This window comes from Sus scrofa, chromosome 2 (genome assembly GCF_054392235.1).
Source record: "Sus scrofa isolate SSC_HxYL_T2T_F1_AM1 chromosome 2, Sscrofa_HxYL_maternal_Yorkshire_Landrace_v2.0, whole genome shotgun sequence".
NCBI classification, from domain to species: Eukaryota; Metazoa; Chordata; class Mammalia; order Artiodactyla; family Suidae; genus Sus; species Sus scrofa.
Genome location: NC_139384.1, coordinates 77,095,165 through 77,115,587, shown reverse-complemented (window position 1 = coordinate 77,115,587; position 20,423 = coordinate 77,095,165). Strand labels below are relative to the sequence as shown.

The following is a 20,423-nucleotide window of genomic DNA, read 5'->3' as shown; positions in this document are numbered from 1 at the left end:
TCCTTAACGTACTGAGCGAGGCCAGGGATCGAACCTGCAACCTCATGGTTACTAGTTGGATTTGCTTCTGCTGTGCCACAACAGGAACTCCTCCCGTATACTTTAACCTCTAGATTACTCATCACATCTAATACAATGTAAGTGCTATGTAAATAGTAGTAAATACAATGTAAATGTTTGAAAATAGTTGCCAGTGAGCAACAAGTTCAAGTTTTGCTTTAGAGAAGTTTCTGGAATTTTTTTGTTGTATATTTGATCCAAATTTGGTTGAATCCACAACGCAGAACCTGTAGATACAGAGGGCTGACTGTACATACAGTGGGACATTTTTCAGCCTTAAAAAGAATGGAAACTCTGATACATGTTAGCGCATGGATGAATCTGGAAGACATTATGCTAAGTCTAAATAAGCCAGTCACAAAAAGGACAAATAATGTATGATTCTACGTACATGAAATTCCTAAGGTAAATTCAAAGTCACACAAATTAGAACGAGGTTGCCAGGGTCTAGAGACAAGAAGGAATGGTGAGTTATTGTCAATAGGTACATATTTCAGTCTTGTGAGATGAAGAGTTGTATGTGTGGATGGCATGATGTAAATACAACAATGTGAATATACTTAATGCTACTAAGCTGTACACTTAAGTGATTAAAATGGTTAAAGACCCTGAATTTCCAAAACATTCTTTAGAAAGAACCATGATGGAGTGAGGCCTTCACCTCCTGACTTCAAACTATATTACAAAGCTATCATTATCAAAACAGTATGGTACTCACCAACAGACGAGCCCAGAAATAAACTCATGCACATACAGTCAAATAATACTTGCCAACAGCACTGAGAATACTCAAGAGTGAAAGAATAGACTTTTGAATAAACAGTTTGGGGAACACTGGATAACCATGTGCAGCAAAATGAATTTGGGCCTTTATCTTACACCACTTACAAAACTGATTTCAAAATGGATTAAGAACTGAAGCAGAAGACCTGAACCCATAAAGTTTTAGGAGAAAATGTTGAGGAAAACTCTTTGATATGGTCTTGGCAATGGTATTTTGGATATGACATCAAAGGCACAAGCAGCAAGGAGTTCCCATTGTGGCTCAGTGGGTTAAGGATCCAGCATTGCCACAAGCTGCAGCTTAGTTCACACACATGACTTGGGTGTGGTCTTGCTGTGGCTGTGGCATAGGCCTTCAGCTACAGCTCTGATTATCCCAATGTCAAAGGTGCAGCTGTAAAAAGAAGGAAAATAAAAAGCACAAGCAGCAAAAGCAAAAATCAATGAATAGGACTCCATTAAACTAAAAAATCATCATCACAGAAACAGAGAGTAGAAAAGCAGTTACCAAACGGCAGAGGGAAATGAAGAGGTACTAGTCAAAGGGCACAAACCTACAGGATTAAGTTCTGAGGATCGAATGTACAGCGTGATTGTAGCTAACAATGCTGCTTATCTACTTTATATTGCTAAGAAAGTAAACTTGAAATATTTTCAGCCCAAAAAGAAATGTTAGTCATGGGATAGGATGGAGGTTTTAGCTAATTCTATGGTGGTAACTTTTCAATATATAAATGTATCAAATCAACACAAGGTACACCTTAATATTATACAATTTTATATGTCAGTTATATCTCAGGAAACCTGGGGAAAAATGATCCAATGCTGGAAATCAAATACTGGCAGCATAAATCCAATTTCTGTCACAATAGTTATATTACCTCCTCCTTTGTTCTGTGTCATTTCCATTTCTGTCTAGTTTATATGGATACATGTGATTACATTTAGGACCTGCCCAGATAATCTGGGATAAACTCATCTTCTACAAAGACTCTAATTCCGAATAAGTAATATTCACCTTTTATTTACAATGTGGGTAAGTGGTCTTGAGGGCCACTATTCAACCCATTACAGAAATATCTTCTAGTTGACTCTATGGAAAACCCAATAATCATCTGACTCAAAGAAGGACAGTAATGGTTCTGTCTTTGGGAATCATGTCCAGATATAAAATCTTCATGTCACCACCACTGATGACCCTGAGAACAAGACCCAGGACAAGAGAACACAGGAAGGATTGAATGAATTCCTACTCCCCTGTTTCTATACATTTCTTACCTCTGAAGTCCTTTTGTATGTTTGTTTCTTTGGTTGGTTGGTTGTTTTGTTTTGTTTTGTTTGCCTTTTCTAGGGCCGCACCTGCAGCATATGGAGGTTCCCAGGCTAGGGGTCTAATGGGAGCTGTAGCCACCGGCCTATGCCACAGCCACAGCAATGCCAGATCCCTAACCCACTGATGGAGGCCAGGGATCAAACCTGCAACCTCATGGTTCCTAGTCTGATTCACTAACCACTGAGCCACGACGGGCACTCCTGAAGTCCTTGTTGATGAAAGATGACTCTCTTTATTGTTTGGGCATATTAGAGTTAGAGATTCTTTTCCTCATAAGAATTGAAGTCTTCTTCACTAATGAAGTTCAGATATCCTGCAGTCACCTCAAACCACTGAAAGAATCTAATTATAGCTCACTTCATAGATAATGAAATTGAGTTTGGAGGATACTAACGTTCTCCAGAAGGATATGGTTTACCAGTGACCAACCCAATTCATTACTAAATAGGTGACTGAAAGGCCATATCATTTACTCCACTATGGTCCTAACTCTGGGGTGCAACTGACATAACATTGCCATTTATTGTGTCTCTAGATAGAACCATAGCCTTACTTCAATATTCCTTGCCCTGCATAATTTCTGCAATATACCGATTGCTAAGAGTTATCTCTCCCCCAAAAAATCTCTAAAACTAGAATACTTGCCTCAGGCTCTGCTTCTCTAGAACCTGAGCAAAGAAATTTAAATTGTAGAACTGAAATCATGTGTCAAGTATCATAGGGCTAGTATACAAAAAGTAAAGTCACGTTTCAATCCTAAATTAAAATTAATTTGTCCAATATGCTGTCTGGCTATTTTAGAAGAACTCCTTGATGAAGAGGGCAAGCATTATGGCTCACCCAGGATTTCTGTCACTTTGTTTCAATCTAGAAACCCAAATCCAAAGTATATGGCACAATCACAAAAAGGAAGTTATCCCATTTATGAGTTTTCTCAAGGCTCCCTTCATGTCGCTATTTCTCAAGCTGTAGATAAAAGGGTTCATCATTTGGGGAACCACAATGTACATAACTGAAGCCACTGAAGTCTTCCTGGGAGAGGTGGTAACCTCAGAACTAATGTACACCCCAAAAACTGTCCCATAGAACAAGGACACAACTGAGAGGTGAGACCCACAGGTGGAAAAAGCTTTAAGCTTTGCCCTTGCTGATGGCATTCTCAAAACAGAGGAGACAATTCGAATATAAGAGAAAATGATCCCAGGGAGAGAAATAGCACCAAATACACCAATCGCTAAATATATCAGGATGTTGTTGATGAGGGTATCAGAACAAGCCAGCTTGATGACTTGAGCAAGTTCACAGAAGAAGTGGGGGATTTCCAGGTTCTTGCAGAAGGACAAGCGCAACATTGTCAGACTAAGGATCAGGCCAACCATAGTGCTAATGAGCAGTGAGAGCAGAATCAGCAGAACACAGAGCTGGGGGTTCACGATGACCATGTACCTGAGGGGGTGACAAATGGCCACATAGCGGTCATAGGCCATGGCTGCAAGGATGAAATTTTCCAAACCACCAAAAATCAGGACAAAGCCAATCTGGGTCAGACAGCCTGTATAAGTGATATGTTGTATCTGTGCCTGGATATTTACCAGCATTTTTGGGATGGTGGTTGTGCTTATACAAATGTCAATAAAGGAGAGACTGGAGAGAAAGAAGTACATGGGGGTGTGGAGGTGGGAGTCAGAGCTGACAGCCAGGATGATGAGCAGGTTTCCCAGGACAGTGACCAGGTATATGGACAGGAAGAGGAAGAATAAGAAGGGCTGCAGTTCTGGATCCTCTGTCAATCCCAGGAGAAGGAATTTGGAAACATCTGTTTGATTTCTGGAATTCATGTTGTTGATGAATCTGATGGGAAAATGGAGTGAAATGAGAATAAAATGAATTGTCTCCTGGAGTTCTTGCTGTGGTGTAGTGGGTTATGAATCCAACTACACTGGCTTGGGGCACAGGTTCAATCCTTGACCTGGCAGGTTAAATGATCTGGTGTTGCCGCAGCTACAGTGTAGCTCACAGCTATGCTCAAATTCAGTCCCTAGCCGGGGGAACTTCCATATGTTGTGGGTGTAGCCATAGAAAAAAAATTTATTGTCCCCAGATGAGAAGCACCACCATCAACTGGGAACTTTGTTAGAAATGCAAATTCTTGGTATCACTCCAGATGTACTGCTGATAAACACTGGGAGTAAGGGCTACTAATCTAAGTTTTAATAAACCCTCCATATGAATTTGATAACATGCCATAGTTTTAAAACAAAAGGTGCTCAAATTGGAGTTCTCGTTGTGGCTCAGTGAATTAAGGACCTGACATAGTCTCCATTAGGATGCAGGTTGGATCCCTGGCTTTGCTTAGTAGGTTAAGGATCTGGAGTTGCTGCAAGCTGCAGCATAGGTCACTGATGCAGCTCAGCTACAGCGTTGCTGTGGCTGTGGCATAGGCCTAGAGCTGCAGCTCTGATTCTACTTCTAACCCAGGAACTTCCATATGCTGCAGGTGTGGCCCTAAAAAGAAAAAAAAAAAAAAAAACAGTGCTTAAGTAAAAGAAATAACTTGGTGTATATTGTGAACCCAAGAGAGTATTCAAATTCTTCCCTTTATTAATTTTTCCCTCCGTCAGTGTCTCTCCCAGCTCTTCTCACCTCTATCACCTTTACTGGCCACACCCATGACATGTGGATGTTCCCAGGCCAGGGATCAAACCCGTGCCACAACAGTGACAAAGCCAGGTCCTTAAGCTGCTGGGCCACCTGGGAACTCCTGTTGCTCTCATTTGTATTGAACATGAAACCTGTTCCACACCTTGTTCCAAGTGCTGAAACAAAGAATAAGGTACAGCATGTCCTTCAGTAATATTTCTAGCCTCAAACAAACAGAAAGATGACAATGAAGTTATCCACTCTCTCTTTTGGAGTGTGGTACCCAGACTTTGTTCTGTCTCAGAATTGCCTGAAAGGCTTGTCTAATTCCAGAGGGGTTAGATCATAATATCACTCCATTCACCTGTGGGGACACTTAGGTAAAGGGGGTTTGCATCATAGATGTGAAGTATATGTTGCTTGGAAAGGGCTAGGTCTGAGCTCAGATCATCTGACTATTAGGTGGACCCTCTTGACCAATTCTGGTGAATGCCTTTGGATGGTAGAGAGCATTCTTAAAGCAAAACTTATATTTTACAATTTCCTTTAAAAGTTTAATATTTTCATCTTGAACAAGCCTCCAAATCTTTTCCCTTTATAGCATATGTCTACGTCTACCCAAATATTGTGCAGCAGGTCACAGCTTCCACCCACATAACCTTGTACCTGAGCAAAGATAAGAAAATGCTGCCTATATACTAGAGCTCATAAGAGTCCCTCATGAAATGCAACTCATCTGCATTGGCAATTACTTCTAAGAGAAGCTGAGCAACTGTCAATGGCATCTTCTGTCTCACCTTATAGGACTTCCTATAGGTAGCATATCAAAAATTAAAATGTTAAAAGGAAGAGCCAAAGAAGACAGAGAAAATGTATAAGCTTCTAAAAAAATAGGAGTTCCCATCGTGGCTCAGTGGTTAACGAATCCGACTAGGAACCATGAGGTTGCGGGTTCGGTCCCTGCCCTTGCTCAGTGGGTTAATGATCCGGCGTTGCCGTGAGCTGTGGTGTAGGTTGCAGACTCGGCTCAGATCCCGCGTTGCTGTGGCTCTGGCGTAGGCCGGTGGCTACAGCTCCGATTTGACCCCTAGCCTGGGAACCTCCATATGCCGTGGGAGCGGCCCAAGAAATAGCAACAACAACAACAACAAAGACAAAAAGACAAAAAAAAAAAAAATAGATGAAAAGAGTAATGAGTGTTGATCCTTGGAAGACAGAGGAATAGAAGATAAGACAAAGTGTTGATACTTACAAAAGAATCAGGCTTCCTAACAGGACTGTCTCTGTAGAGCCGTGGTCCTCCCTTACCTGGGGGAGACAGAAGTGGCCATGTCAGCCTTTATTTTTTAATGTGTTATTTACACTCAAATACTCTGAATTTCATCCAGGATCGGTATTTTCTTGGAGAATGTTGAAAATTGTTCAACTGTATGAGAAACGTCTGAGTCCTCATTTGTGTAATGAGAACTGTTATAAAACTGTACATGGATATTTCAATGATAATAGAAAAAAGAGTAGCTGCACAGCAGAAATCGATAAAACATCATAAATCAACTATATTTTAATTAAAAATTTTTTGTTGTCTTTTTATCTTTGTAGGGCCATACCAGCCGCATATGGAGGTTCCCAGGCTAGGGGTCTAATTGGAGCTGTAGCCACCGGACTACACCACAGCCACAGCAATGCCAGATCCAAGCCACATCTGTGACCTACACCACAGCTCACAGCAACACCAGATCCTCAACCCACTGATCAGGGATCAAACCCGCAACCTCATGATTCATAGTCGGATTCATTTCCACTGCACCACATTGGGAACTCTAAAATTTTTTTTAAAAGAGAAAGAGCAGCCAGCATAGTATTCAGCTTATGGGACTCTCATACTGACATCTCCCGCTGTGGTTTCTTTTTCTGCTACGAGCAATGGCACCTGGCATGTTTCATTCCTCAGAAGGAAGCAGTGGGAGGAAGCATGGTGAAGAAAGACAATTGAAAGACACAATATCCCTAGCATGGTAAATGCAAATTTCAGGGGAGAATTAATGAGCTGAAACATTGGAAATTTTTATCATGGAGTTAAAGAATGAAGGAAACATTAATAATATAAATATTCCCTTGCCATGAACACAAGACAAAATATATAGCAATTAAATGTACTAAATGAACAAATGAATTACATATACAAATCAATACAAATAACAAAAACCTATGAGCAAACTTTTTGAATGACCGAGTATAGAGCATCTGAAAATTTTAAATGTATATATGGAAACTTTGCAAGTGATAATCTATAATAAAAGTGAAACTGTATAAATTTATTTTTATTGTGGGTTATTCAAGCCAAAAAAAAAAAATTGCAGAGGTAACAATGAAGGTCTTGGTACCCACCCTGGCAACAGTATCAAATTCATACACATCATTATCCTCATTCCAAGTGTTTCTATTGCAATAAATAATACAGAAACTGGAGTTCCCATTGTGGTTCCATGGGTTAAGGATCTGATGTTGTCTCTGTAAGGATGCAGTGGATTAAGGATTCAGCAATGTCGCAAGCTGCCGCCTAGGTCGCAGATGTGACTCAGATCCTGAGTTGCTGTGGCCGTGGTGCTATTGTAGCTGTGGCGTAGGCTGGCAGCCCCAATTTGAACCTTAACCTGGGAACATCCATATGCCGCAGGTGCAGCTGTTAAAAAAAAAAAAAAAAATTCGAATGTATACAGAGCCCTCACATCATGTGTTGGTACAAGGTGATTATTTTCCTTCCTCAGAGGAACCACCACATGAACATCACATATGTTAATCTTCAGCAATTTTTACTATAATCGGTGTTCTTGTTCCATAAATAATTGCAATGTTTTGCATTTTGAAAACTTTCTGTAATCAGGACCATACAGTACATGTCATTTACAATTAGCATTCTTGTGTAATTGATCTTTTCTCTCTTGTTGATATAGTTAATCCCTCTTCATTAATTTTAATTACCAGAAAGTATGCCACTATCTTATTACATCATATTTTATGTCTTAATTTCCTAACTGCTAGGTATTATGGTTAATGTCTTTAATCTTAGGCACATTTATGAACAAACATACAATATAAAGCAATGTATGGGCTATTTCTATCACATTCAAGGTGATGTTGTCTCTAAGAAGGGAAGACTGGAGTTCCCATCGTGGCTCAGTGGTTAACGAATCCGCCTAGGAACCATGAGGTTTCGGATTCGATCCCTGGCCTCACTCAGTGGGTTAAGGACCCAGCGCTGCCATGAGCTGTGGTGTAGGTTGCAGACATGGCTTGGATCCCATGTTGCTGTGGCTCTGGCGTAGGCCAACAGCTACAGCTCCGATTAGACCCCTAGCCTGGGAATCTCCATATGCTGAGGGTGTGGCCATAGAAGGGATAAAAAGACAAAAAAAAAAAAAAAAAAAAAAGAAAGAAAGAAAAAAAGAAGGGAAGACCAAGAACAGAGAGGGATACAAAAAGGATGACTTGTGTGTGTATATGATTTTGTCACTTTAATTTTTTTTTCTTTTTTCTTTTGGTCTCTTTACCTTTTCTAGGGCCACTCCCGCAGCACATGGAGGTTCCCAGGCTAGGGGTCTAATCAGAGCTGTAGCCGCAGGCCTACGCCAGAGCCACAGCAATGCGGGATCCGAGCCACATCTGCAACCCACACCACAGCTCACAGCAACGCCGGATCTTTAATCCACTGAATGAGACCAGGGATCGAACCCACAACCTCATGGTTCCTAGTTGGATTTGTTAACCCCTGCACCACGACGGGAACGCCTGTCACTTTATTTTTTAAAAAAGATCTGACACTGATATAGCAGAATGTCAACATTTGTTAATTCTAATGAGTTCTGAGATGGCTGGGTTTTTTTTTTTTTTTCAATTTATTAGACTGTCTTTCCTATTTTTCCTATTCTTGGTAATTCTGTAAGGAGAAATAGGTGTACTAGGAAAGCAGTTGGCTAAGACTCTCTTGTCTCCACTCCCTCCCCTGCATCTTCATAGCCCAGCTACCAGGATAATACAAACACACTTCTGGGCAGCGGTGCATGAAGCACCAAGAATGGACATGAAAGGAAAAGCCATAAGAATTCATGTCAGAAAGTCTAATAAGGAGTTCCCATCGTGGCTCTGTGGTTAACGAATCCAACTAGGAACCATGAGGTTGCAGGTTTGATCCCTGGCCTCGCTCAGTGGGTCAAGGATCCTGTGTTGCTGTGAGCTGTGGTGTAGTTCGCAGATGTGGCTTGGATTCCACGTTGCTGTGGCTCTGGAGTAGGCCAGCAGCTGCAGCTCTGAGTAGACCTCTAGCCTGGGAACTTCCACATGCTGAAGGTACGACCCTAAAAAGACAAAAAGACAAGAAAAAAGAAAAGAAAAGAAACTCTAATAACAGTTATCAGGTTTGAGAAGGGGCAGATTTCTGCTCCGGAGGATAATGAATTTTTCCTTTTTCAAAGAAAATAGGAGGCCTGCAATCTGAGAACTGAGTGAGCATTGGTACAAACATGCATGAGAACTTGTCAACATAGGACCCTTGGGTTCTGATCATTTTGTGCATGTCCTCTACTCATTGCTTCCCTTAGATGAGTCTGTAGTGAAACATCTGTTCTCATTCCCATGTTCAATCATGGACTTTACGTTACCTGACTGGCATCAGTGTGGAATGGTGCTTGACATGACACCTGGATATCAGAGGCATATCTGTCCTCAGGAGGGGCAGGGAAACCAAGCGAGACAATAGGCTTCTGGTCAAGGAGGATCATCTCTGGGAGGGGGCTCCAGGGTGCCTGTTCTTGGCAAGACAAGAGCTGTTGAATGAGGTTATCACAGGCTGACTGCTTACAGGAGCTCTATCCCTGGGGAGCCAATATCCAAAGCTCCTCATTAGACAAATATTTCTCATACCATTCTTAACCCTGAGCTGTGCAAATCTTTAAAGACCAAGCTTACCGAGAGAAGAATTAATGATGACTAATCCCTGATCCCGTTAGACCAGAGGACACAATCCAGCTCTCTCCACCTGTTCCATTTCGCCTCCCTTTCACATACCTTGCACTCATATGCACACACTCCTTTTCTACTTAATTGCAGGCTTCTTTTTTCAAGTTACAGAGGCAGCCCTATCTAACTGATATCATAAAACTTGATTTCAATTTTAAGTGTGAAACATAGTTTATGTTTGGGTACAAATAATACTTATAAATATAGTTAAGTGTTGGTAAAATTCGAAACACTGGGGGTATTTCCTCTTTAGAGTCATTCAAGTTTTCCTGTACCTTATTTTCTGTTCTCTACGTTTTTTCTTTGTGGTCAATTGTGACTCTTATCAATAAGAGAGAGTACCTACTCCTTTTCAGATTTATAAGTATCTTCTCCAATATTCCCACAAGAGTCTGTATATTTTGCTTCACTTTGGAGGTCTTTGAATTGCATTATGGTTCTTCATTTTAATTGTGTTTTGATAAAATGTAATGTTACTGAAAAGCAGTAGGGTGCAATTTTTTCCACAAGTCTGAGAAAGACAAATACTACATGATCTCACATGTGGAATCTAAAAAGCTGAACTCAGAAACAGAGCTTAGAAGGCTGGTTGCCAGAGGCTAAGAGGTGGAAGAAACAGGGAGATGTTGGCCAAGTGTACATACTTTCAGTTATAACATGAATAAGTTCCAGAGACCTAATATGCAGTATGGTGACTTTAGTTAACAGTACTGTATTTTGTACCTGAAAGTTTCTTACTGTATCAAATCATCACATCATGAAACTTAAACTTAAGCAATGTTATGAATCAATTACATTTCAGTTGATCTGGGAAAAAAATAATAATACAAACACAAGACTCCACAATATCTGTAATATTCTATTTTAATAGTGTTTTGCTTCTCTCCCAAGGAAAATCCAATATTCTTATTTTTAAAGCAGCATTTCCTGGATTTTCTTGGTAATATCTCTATTCTGCCTAAATCTGACTAGAGTTTGACCATTTAAAGACTGAATTAAAAGGTATGTTTTCTTTTTCGCCTTTTTTTTCCACACCTGAGGCTTGCATAAGTTCCTAGGCCAGGGATCAAACCCAAGCCGCAGTAGTGACAACAGATCCTTAACCACTGGGCCATCAGGGTACTCCACACCTTACTTCTTTCATTCAGTAAAATGCAAATGGAAATGAAAGGCAGAGGGAAATTTAACTACAGGAAGGGAAAAATATGATATAATGATAGAAACAAAGACTGATGTGGGGAGTTCCCGTCTTGGCTCAGTGGTTAATGAATCCGACTAGGAATCATGGGGTTGCAGGTTCAATCCTTGGCCTCGCTCAGTGGTTGGGGATCCAGCGTTGCAGTGAGCTGTGGTGTAGGTCTCAGAGGCAGCTCGGATCTGGCATTGCTGTGGCTTTGGTGTAGGCTGGCGGCTGCAGCTCCAGTTGGACCCCTAGCCTGGGAACTTCCATATGCCGTGGGTGCAACCCTAGAAAAGACAAACAAACAAACAAACAAAGATTGAGGTGATGTGCTTCGAAAATTGAGGAAGGGGGAGTTCCCGTCATGACTCAGAGGTTATGCCTCGAGTAAGATCCTAAAAAGACAAAAAAAAAAAAAAAAAAAAAAATGAAAGAAAGAAAATTGAGAAAGGGGCAGTCCTTTCCTCATACAGACCCTTCCTATTTTTGAGGCCCAAATACAGGTGGGCCTCAAAAAAGCTAGGAAAAAATTCTCTCCTAAGAGACTGGAAAGAACGAGCACTGCCAACTCCTTGACCATAGCCCAGTGATTTCAGACTTTTGACCTCCACAACCCCAAGAGAATAAATTTGTGTTGCTCAAAAAAAAAGAGACAGGAGTTCCCGTCGTGGTGCAGTGGTTAACGAATCCAACTAGGAACCATGAGGTTGTGGGTTCGATCCCTGCCCTTGCTCAGTGGGTTAACGATCCGGCGTTGCTGTGAGCTGTGGTGTAGGTCACAGACGCGGCTCGGATCCCGCGTTGCTGTGGCTCTGGCGTTTGCCGGTGGCTACAGCTCCGATTAGACCCCTAGCCTGGGAACCTCCATATGCTGTGGGAGTAGCCCAAGAAATGGCAGAAAGACAAAGAGAGAGAGACAGAGAGAGAGATAATTTTATACTAGATCCTAAATCTGGTGTCCTTAATAAAAGTTATTATAGCAATTGATTTAGGTCGGCACTGAACAATAAAATCAAGAAATATGGATGGGTATTCTATGCCATATTTGAAAGCACTTAATCAGAGTTGTCCTGCTGTTCTTCTTTTTGTTGACAGAAGAATTCTGAGTTTTTATTCTTCTTTTTTTTCTTTTTTTTTTTTTTTTTAATAGCTGCAACCACAGGATGTGGAAGTTCCCAGGATCAGGGATCAAATCTGAGCCACAGCTGTGACCAAGGCTGCAACCGCAGCAACACCAGATCCTTTAACCCACTGCACCAGGCCAGGGATTGAATATGCACCATCACAGAAACAATGCCAAATCCTTAACCTGCTACGCTGGAACTCCTGTCCTAAATGGCCTTTATGATGTTTAGATATATTCCCTCTACACCAAGTTTTTTTGAGGGCCACACCCACAGAACATGGAAGTTCCCAGACTAGTGGTTGAATTGGAGCTGTGGTAGTGCCAGATCCCCAACCCACTGAGCGAGGCCAGGGATCAAACCCATATCTTCATGGATCCTAGTCAGGTTCGTTAATCACTGAGTCACGAAGGGAACTTTGAGAGATTTTATATGTATATAAATGAATAGATGTTAAATTTTGTCAAATGCTTCTTTTGTCTGTTGAGATGATCATGTGATTTTTATCCTTCCCTTTGTTAATGTGATGTATCACATTGATTGATTTGCTGATATCGAAGCACCCTTGCATCCATAGGATAAATCCCACTTCATCATGGCATATGATCCTTTTAATATACTGTTGAATTCAGTTGTTTTGTTGAGGACTTTTGCATCTATGTTCATCAGAGAAAACCCAGCCCGTAATGTTCTTTTCCTTTTTTATAGTGTATATGTCTGGTTTTTGTATAAGGGTAAAGTGGCCTCACAGAATGATTTTGGGTGTATACCCTCCTCTTCAATTTTTTGGAATATTTTGAGATGGGTAGGTATTAATTCTTCTTATATGTTTGGTGGAGTTCCCCTGTGAAGCCAACTTGTCCTGGACTTCTTTTGTTTTGAGTTTTTTGATTCCAAGTTCAATTTCAATACTAGCAATTGTTCTGTTCAGGTTATCTCTTTCTTCCTGATTCAGTCTTGGAAAATTACATGTTTCTAGGAATTTATCTATTTCTTCCAGGTTGTCCAATTTATTATACATAACTGTTCATAGTATTCTCTTGTGACTGTTTGTATCTCTGTGGTAATAGTCATAATTTCTACTCTTTCATTTCTTATTTTGTTTATTTTGGTCCTCTCTATTTTTCTTAATAAGTTTGGCTAAATGCTTATCCATTTTTTATTTATCTTTTTTTGAAAAATCAGCTCTTGGTTTTACTGACCTTTTCTTTCTTTTTTCCTTTTTGTTTGTTTTCTTCTTAGGGCCGTACCTGTGGCATATGGAAGTTCCCATGCTAGGAGTCAAATCAGAGCTACAGCTGCCAGCCTATACCACAGCCACAGCAACACAGGATCCAGGCCACATCTGCAACCTATACCACAGCTCACAGCAACACTGGACCTGTTACCCACTGAGTGAGGCCAGAGGTTGAACCTGCATTTTCATGGATACTAGTTGGGTTCTTAACTCGCTGAGCCACAACAGGAACTCATAACTAAAGGTTTTTAAAAACTGATACTTAATGTACCAACTCAATAATGTACCTTTGAATTCCTAAAAATGCAAAGGCAGAGACTCCATTGATACCACCTTTGGGCCAACACCCAGACCAAGGGTCTGGCTGCAGATCCATTCACCCAGCCTCTCTCTCTCTCTGTATTCCCAGCAGGTTAAATTCTGCTTCCTCCACTGGCAGAACTAGAAGGAAGACATAGGGTCTAGAGAGAATTGTCCTTTTGAGGTTAAAGGGCTTGGAAACAGCTTTGTTTCTTGGTGTTACATCACTGGGTGAATTATAGTGAGTTTTCTTGTTGTTAAGTTGATTATGAGAAAATTACTCAAAGAAAAATGGAAACTTCCTCCATAAGAAGTCTTGGCCCTTGGGGAGACAGAGTCTGGGAAACTAGGAGAGTTTATTCCCAGAGGACAGGGTGCAGAGTGAGTTGGGAGACATACAACTTGCTCCAAGTTGCCTCCCGAAGACCTAACATGGTCCATATAGCCTTCTTACTGCCATGTCCCAGCCCCCAGAGGAAACTGAACTATTCAGGGAATAGGGCTGAAGACAGACAATTTTACCTAACAAGGACCCTTGGGAATTGGCTTCTCATTGGCCCAGAAATTGCAAGTATTCCCTCTGTTCCTACAATTTATCCTCCACCCCAGCTTTCCTTCTTTGGGCCAGGAGGCTATAGGTAAACCTGTGTTTCTATGAGGCATGCTTCTGTCTCCAAGCTCTCCCTTCATCATCCTTGCCCTTTCCTGGAAGTAGAGCCAGCCTCTTTACTGTCCTTCACCAGAGAGGGAATGGAGCCAAGTTTGCCTCATGCCTTAGTGATAATGTGAGGAAGAAGAAAGATAGCCCAGTAAGTAATTTGAAAGACATAAAGTTGGAGTTCCTGTGTGGCTCATAGGGTTAAGTTTGATCCCTGGCCAAGGAACTTCTGCATGTTGCAGGGCATGACCAAAAAGAGAGAGAGAAAGAAAGAGGGAGGGAGGAGGTGGGAAGGGATAGGGAGAAAGCGGGGGGGGGGGGGGGGAGAGGGAGGGCGGGAGAGAGAGAGATTGGATGAATGTTAACAAAAGGAGTAGGTGACAGTCTCTGTGTACCCAGAGATGCTGGGAGATTCTACTTAATTCAGCCCAGAACCCAATAACTGCAGTTATCTAACTAGCTCAAACTAATCCAGTTATGATGCTAAACAAGCAATTCCCAAAGCTCAGGATTTGCAGCATAGCTCTTTGTATCTGGACCTGCTATGCCACGCTCACTTGAGCACCTTGAAAAACAGAAGCACTCACACCAAATCTCTGTAGGCAGAAATTTGGATTATTCCTGTCACTGAGTCTCTAATGTCCTTGGATTTCCTGATCTGCCCAGGCTGAGAATCCCTAGAAGCAGAGTCCCTGGATTCAGCTGGCTTAGGAGAGGTTCCTCCTTGAAAAGAGCCTCGGAATTCCTGTGGTGGCTCAGTGCTTAACGAATCGGACTAGGAACCATGAAGTTGCGGGTTCGATCCCTGGCCTTGCTCAGTGGCTTAAGGATCTGGTGTTGCTATGTGCTGTGGTGTAGGTTGAAGACACAGCTCGGGTGTTGCTGTGGCTCTGGCGTAGGCCAGCAGCTATAGCTCCAATTGGACCCCTGGCCTGGGAACCTCCATATGCCGCGGGTGCAGCCCTAGGAAAGACAAAAAAAGAAAGAAAGAAAGAAAGAAAAGAGCCTCAACAAGAACATTAAAGGAGCCCAGGAGTCTCCCATTTGCTGAGACTTAAACTTTCCCAAGGATTTTGGTAGGATGAGAAATGAGAGTAAATGGGTGGCAAGTTTAGGTTCGGGGCAGAAGGATATTTGAAATGAGCTCATTGGAGTTCCTGTCATGGTGCAGCGGAAACGAATCCGACTAGGAACCATGAGGTTGCGGGTTCGATCCCTGGCCTAGCTCAGTGGGTTAAGGATTCAGCATTGCCATGAGCTGTGGTGTAGGCCAGCAGCACCAGCTCCAATTAGACCCCTAGTCTGGGAACCTCCATATGCTGCCGGTGTGGCCCTAAAAAATGACAAAAAAGAAAAAAATGAAATGAGCTCATTGATTCAGTGAATAATTTAATCAACAGGACACTCACCAGCTCTTTGGGGGTTAAAAATCTGAGTCTTTTAGCCAAATGATGATACTACTAGGGAAAATGTTAGCACCACAGAGCAGCATACACCTCTAATCTAATGTCAAGACAGAGAGTAAGAAATCACCTTTGACATGGAAGCTCTGTAGAGGTGAAATTTGGTGGAGGATGGTAAGGGAGCCAAGGAAGTCCAGGAAGAGAGAATGCAGAAGCATAGCATGGCTCAGTGGAAAGGCTGTGGGTTTTGGACCCAGGAAGATGTGCATTTGGAACCAAGCTCACCATTTAATAGCTGTGGGAACTACACACACTTTCTCCTCTTTGAAACTTGATCATTACATCTGTAAAATGAGGATCATAACCTAACTCATATTTGTTAAAATATGCCACATATGTAAAGTATCTATCATAGTGCTTGGCACATATCAGGAATTTATTCATTTGAAATGCAAAGAAGCATGAATACAAGAAATTAAGGAGAAGGATGGGTTTTGAGAGGTGGCATAGTCCCATCCCCCCCCAAAAAAAAACTGTCTTAAAACATAATTTTAGGAGGAAGTAGTAAGCAAAGCAAGAAGTATATATTTGTATAGTTGTCTGCACATTAAAGATGATTTCTGTGAGAGATGACCTCATTATAGAGACCTTATTCTAAGGACAGACATACTGGGTCATTCTGTGACCCTGCGTCTGGCAGTGCAGGAGGTGGTGGCACTGGATCAAGGGGTTCAAGATGTTTTTTCAGTTCAGGCTGCTGGGAACCTGCACCAATAACTATCTCATGATCCTTGGCAATCACTGCAGGGGGTTCACAGTGGCTGCAAGGGTTGTTGGGGTCATCAGCAGTGCCTTCAGGTCCATTGGCTAGGGACCGAGGCAGGCTTCAGTAGTGGCTATAGTCAGTGGTGTGTGCACACTTGCTGTGAAGGCCAGCTGGAGGTGCTTCTACAGGCAAGGGCTGGTTGCACACACATGTAGTGGAGGGTGAGGGTTCCAGGGCATCAAGAGCTGGAGTCAAATGTGGACTCACTGGTACTGTGGTGAAATCCTGGCTGCCAGCATGCTTTCCCATGGCTGTATACTCTCCTCATGGGCATATACACTGCAGTACAGGCTGATAATGGATGTCAGACTTAAAGCATGCAGGTGCATAGTGAGGTGACTAGCTTCAAGTGAGCACATGACTGTGGGGTCACTAGGAGGATCTAGGCTGGTATCTTGCACTTGTGCAGCTGCAAAGGCCTGAGCTGGCACTGGTGAGTTTCCTGGGCTCTTGCAGGCACAAGGAGGGACTCAGGAGGCTGCCATCCATGAGCAGGAATGTTTGTGGGGCAAAAGCTTTTGAAATTTGCAGGCTGTCCTGGCAAGTATGCCAACCATCGGTTCCTTCTTCAGTAGTGAAATTTGCTGGATTTGTCTCCAAAGCACATCATTGCAAATCATGGTCACTTCCACTGTGTGGTTATTCCTATATGGCTTTTCTTTCTTGTTTCTAGCTGTCTATTACATCCAGCTTTGCTGCTCTAGGTGAGGTGAAACAGAAGTGGGTCCTTTGTTCAGTCCCAACAGGTTGGACGAGCTGGTTGCCTATCCTATTCTTCCTTTCCTGGTGAGGGGAAGTCTTTCTAGCTAGAAAGTCCCCTCTCAGTACTGAAAAATGCCAGCTTGCAGGATGGAATGATGCAGGCAAAATAAAAATGTCTTCATTCTCTTCTTGTGGCATTATCCTCAGACTTTGCTTTCCACCATGTTGGTAAAATTTCTTAAGTGGACTTCAGGATTCTCCCAGAACAGTTTTTGTTCATGGACAGCTGAGTAATTGTTGATCTTTGCTGAGAGATGAGGAGGTGAGAGTCTCCTATGCTGCTATCTTGATTTCTTGCCCTTCTTGGCTGATTATAATATACTTTGGATGATTTAAAAAAAATTTTAGCTATAATGAACCATAACCATGGATATAAAAGCTTTCAGTAAATGTCTTTCTAGCAAATTGTTGAACCTCAGGGAGTTTGGGGATGCCCTGAAACTTGCAGTTGGTATTAGAAGTGGGGATCACTTTGTGAACCATGGTTTCTTTAATTTTGTAGTGTGCCAACTCTCCACAGTTTGTGTCAGAAGTGAGATTCACTAGCATGACCCAGACTCACTGAGTGTAACATGGGAACTGGAAGGATGAATAAATGCAGTATGGTGAATCTTTGATTCTTGGGTGGCCTTAGAGTTACCCTAAGGATGGAACCACAGCTGTGCTGGGATCAGTTACTGGAGATAAAAGTTATCAGAATTTAGAAATGATGGATCCACATCCTGAGGACTGGTTCACTGAATGCATTAAGAATTGTAAACTGGAGTTCCCGTCGTGGCGCAGTGGTTAACGAATCCGACTAGGAACCATGAGGCTGCAGGTTCGGTCCCTGCCCTTGCTCAGTGGGTTAACGATCCGGCATTGCTGTGAGCTGTGGTGTAGATTGCAGACGCGGCTCGGATCCTGCGTTGCTGTGGCTCTGGCGTAGGCCGGTGGCTACAGCTCCGATTGGACCCTAGCCTGGGAACCTCCATATGCCGTGGGAGCGGCCCAAGAAATAGCAAAAAGACAAAAAAAAAAAAAAAAAAGAATTGTAAACTAACAAGGAACAAGCTTAGTTTCAAGGTAATCAGTTATTGTCCATGAGTCTGTTTCTATTCTGCAAATAAGTTCATTTGTATTCTTTTTTTAGATTCCACATATTATATCATATGATGTTTGTCTTTAACTATCTAACTTCACTTAGTATGATAATTTCATCCATGTTGCTGAAAATGGCATTATTTCATTATTTTTTATGGCTAAGTAATATTGCATTGTATATATGTACCACATCTTCTTTATCCATTCCTCTGTCGATGGATATTTAGGGTGCTTCCATGTCTTGGCTTTTGTATATAGAGTTGTAATGAACATTAGGGTACATGTATCTTTTAGAATCATGGTTTCACCACATGGCATTGCTGGATTACCTGGTAGTTCTATTTTGAGATATTTGAGGAATCTTCATACTGTTTTGTATAGTGGGCGCACCAATTTACATTCCCACCAACAGTATAAGAAGTATTCTACAAATATGGGAGCACACCGAGGGGGAAACACTTGGTTCCTTCTCACCATCTGGGCCAGCAGAGTGGGAGAACACAGGTGTAAAAACTTGCATGAATAGAACTGATAAATGGAGAAAAGGAGACATTGTAATTGAGGGTAAAGGAATACATAAATAGGTTAAGCAGTGAGAAAAACTGATTATTACACTTGTGCCTCAGGAAAGTCTTTGAGTGAAGAATGATATTGCCTCTTAGTGCAATTATACCAGATGCCTGAGATGGTGAAGCCATAAGTTGCTGAGACCACCCCCTGATTTTAGAAACTGTCCAACTCAAATGGAAGTCATCAGCTCTGAACTGGCACTGCTCTCAGTGACATTTTGGTCATAAGATATGACAATGGACTGGATCCGTTGTTAAGGACTGAATTGTTAATGACTAAGAGTCTTTGGCTCTTATTTTTCAGGTTACATCTACCACCTTACTGCAACATAGTATAACACAGGCATTGTTGGTAAGATTATAATACTGATGTTGATGGTCCAATATCTTGGGAAATTGAATTAAACCTGCCTTGTTATATAATACTAGTGGAGAATGACTGGCTTTAAGAGGAGCTGTGCTTAGTTAGCATAGTTCCTTTCTAAGCTAAATTTTTCTGCGCAATGTATAATGTATACATTATTATCAATTCTCAATGTATACATTGTAGTAGAGTTAGATCAAAGGACAAAAAAATATGAGAATAGATGTATTGACCTCATAGGGTAGATTGATTCTTCCTTTAAGTTTATTTCTACTCCACACTGGCAGTGCCAAATCTTAGGCACATGATCATTTTGTTGTAAGACAGCCTTAGCCAAGGATGCAGGTGGGGGGGTTCTGTGTGATAAAGAATTTATCCTTGCTCAAAAAGCTTCTGGGAGGTAATCTCTAAGCCCTTTGAATTTCTTCTTAACAAAGACTGTTAAGAAAGTCTTGGTTTTCTTGGAAGTCTTGAGTTACACTAGATGTGATCTGAGGTGGGGGTTTGTCATACCAGATGGTCTTAGGGAGGAAATGTCCCCAACAGGTGTTAATAATGTGACTTCAGGTGGGGAATCTGAGTCATATGGCATCAGTCAACATCCGGAGAACTGGAGACTGACCTGAATGATATGGACAATCAATCATGCCTACATGAGGGAGCCTCAATAAAACTTCTGAACACTGAGGCTGAAGAGAGCTTGCCTGATTGGCAGCATTCTAGGTTATTGAGAGTAATGCTGTCTATGACTCTTGGAGGAGTAACAACAGAGGCTCTATGGGGGGTATTTTCTTGTACTCTGCCCTGTGTGCTTCCTCTACCAGTTGGTTTCCATCTGTACCCTTTAGCTCTAATAAACTGCAACCATGAGTATATCAGCATTGACCATGTGTATAAAAGCTATGTGTATTTCTAGTGAATTAGAAAATCATGAGTTGTTAGGAGAACCCTCCTTAACATGTAGTTGGTGTCAAAGTGATGACAATCTTGCAGAATGTTTTCCTTCTGCAAGTTTTGTAGTGAGCCAACCCTCATAGCCTGGTGCATAGCCTTTGGTATAAGTACTCTCGCAATGACCTTTTTTC

General features: G+C 41.8%; 1 protein-coding gene across 1 annotated transcript; it reads right to left on the bottom strand.

Moving 5' to 3' along the window:
* Nucleotides 1–3,075: 3,075 nt before the first annotated feature.
* On the bottom strand, nucleotides 3,076–4,014 carry LOC100624207 (olfactory receptor 7G2-like). Its single transcript, XM_013990530.3, has one exon. It carries the CDS (start codon nucleotides 4,012–4,014, stop codon nucleotides 3,076–3,078), a length of 939 nt encoding a protein of 312 aa, XP_013845984.3.
* Nucleotides 4,015–20,423: the final 16,409 nt, after the last annotated feature.

Coding starts and splice junctions, on each gene's coding strand:
- LOC100624207 (XM_013990530.3), bottom strand. CDS start 4,014: ATGAATTCCAGAAATCAAACAGATGTTTCCAAATTCCTTCTCCTGGGA.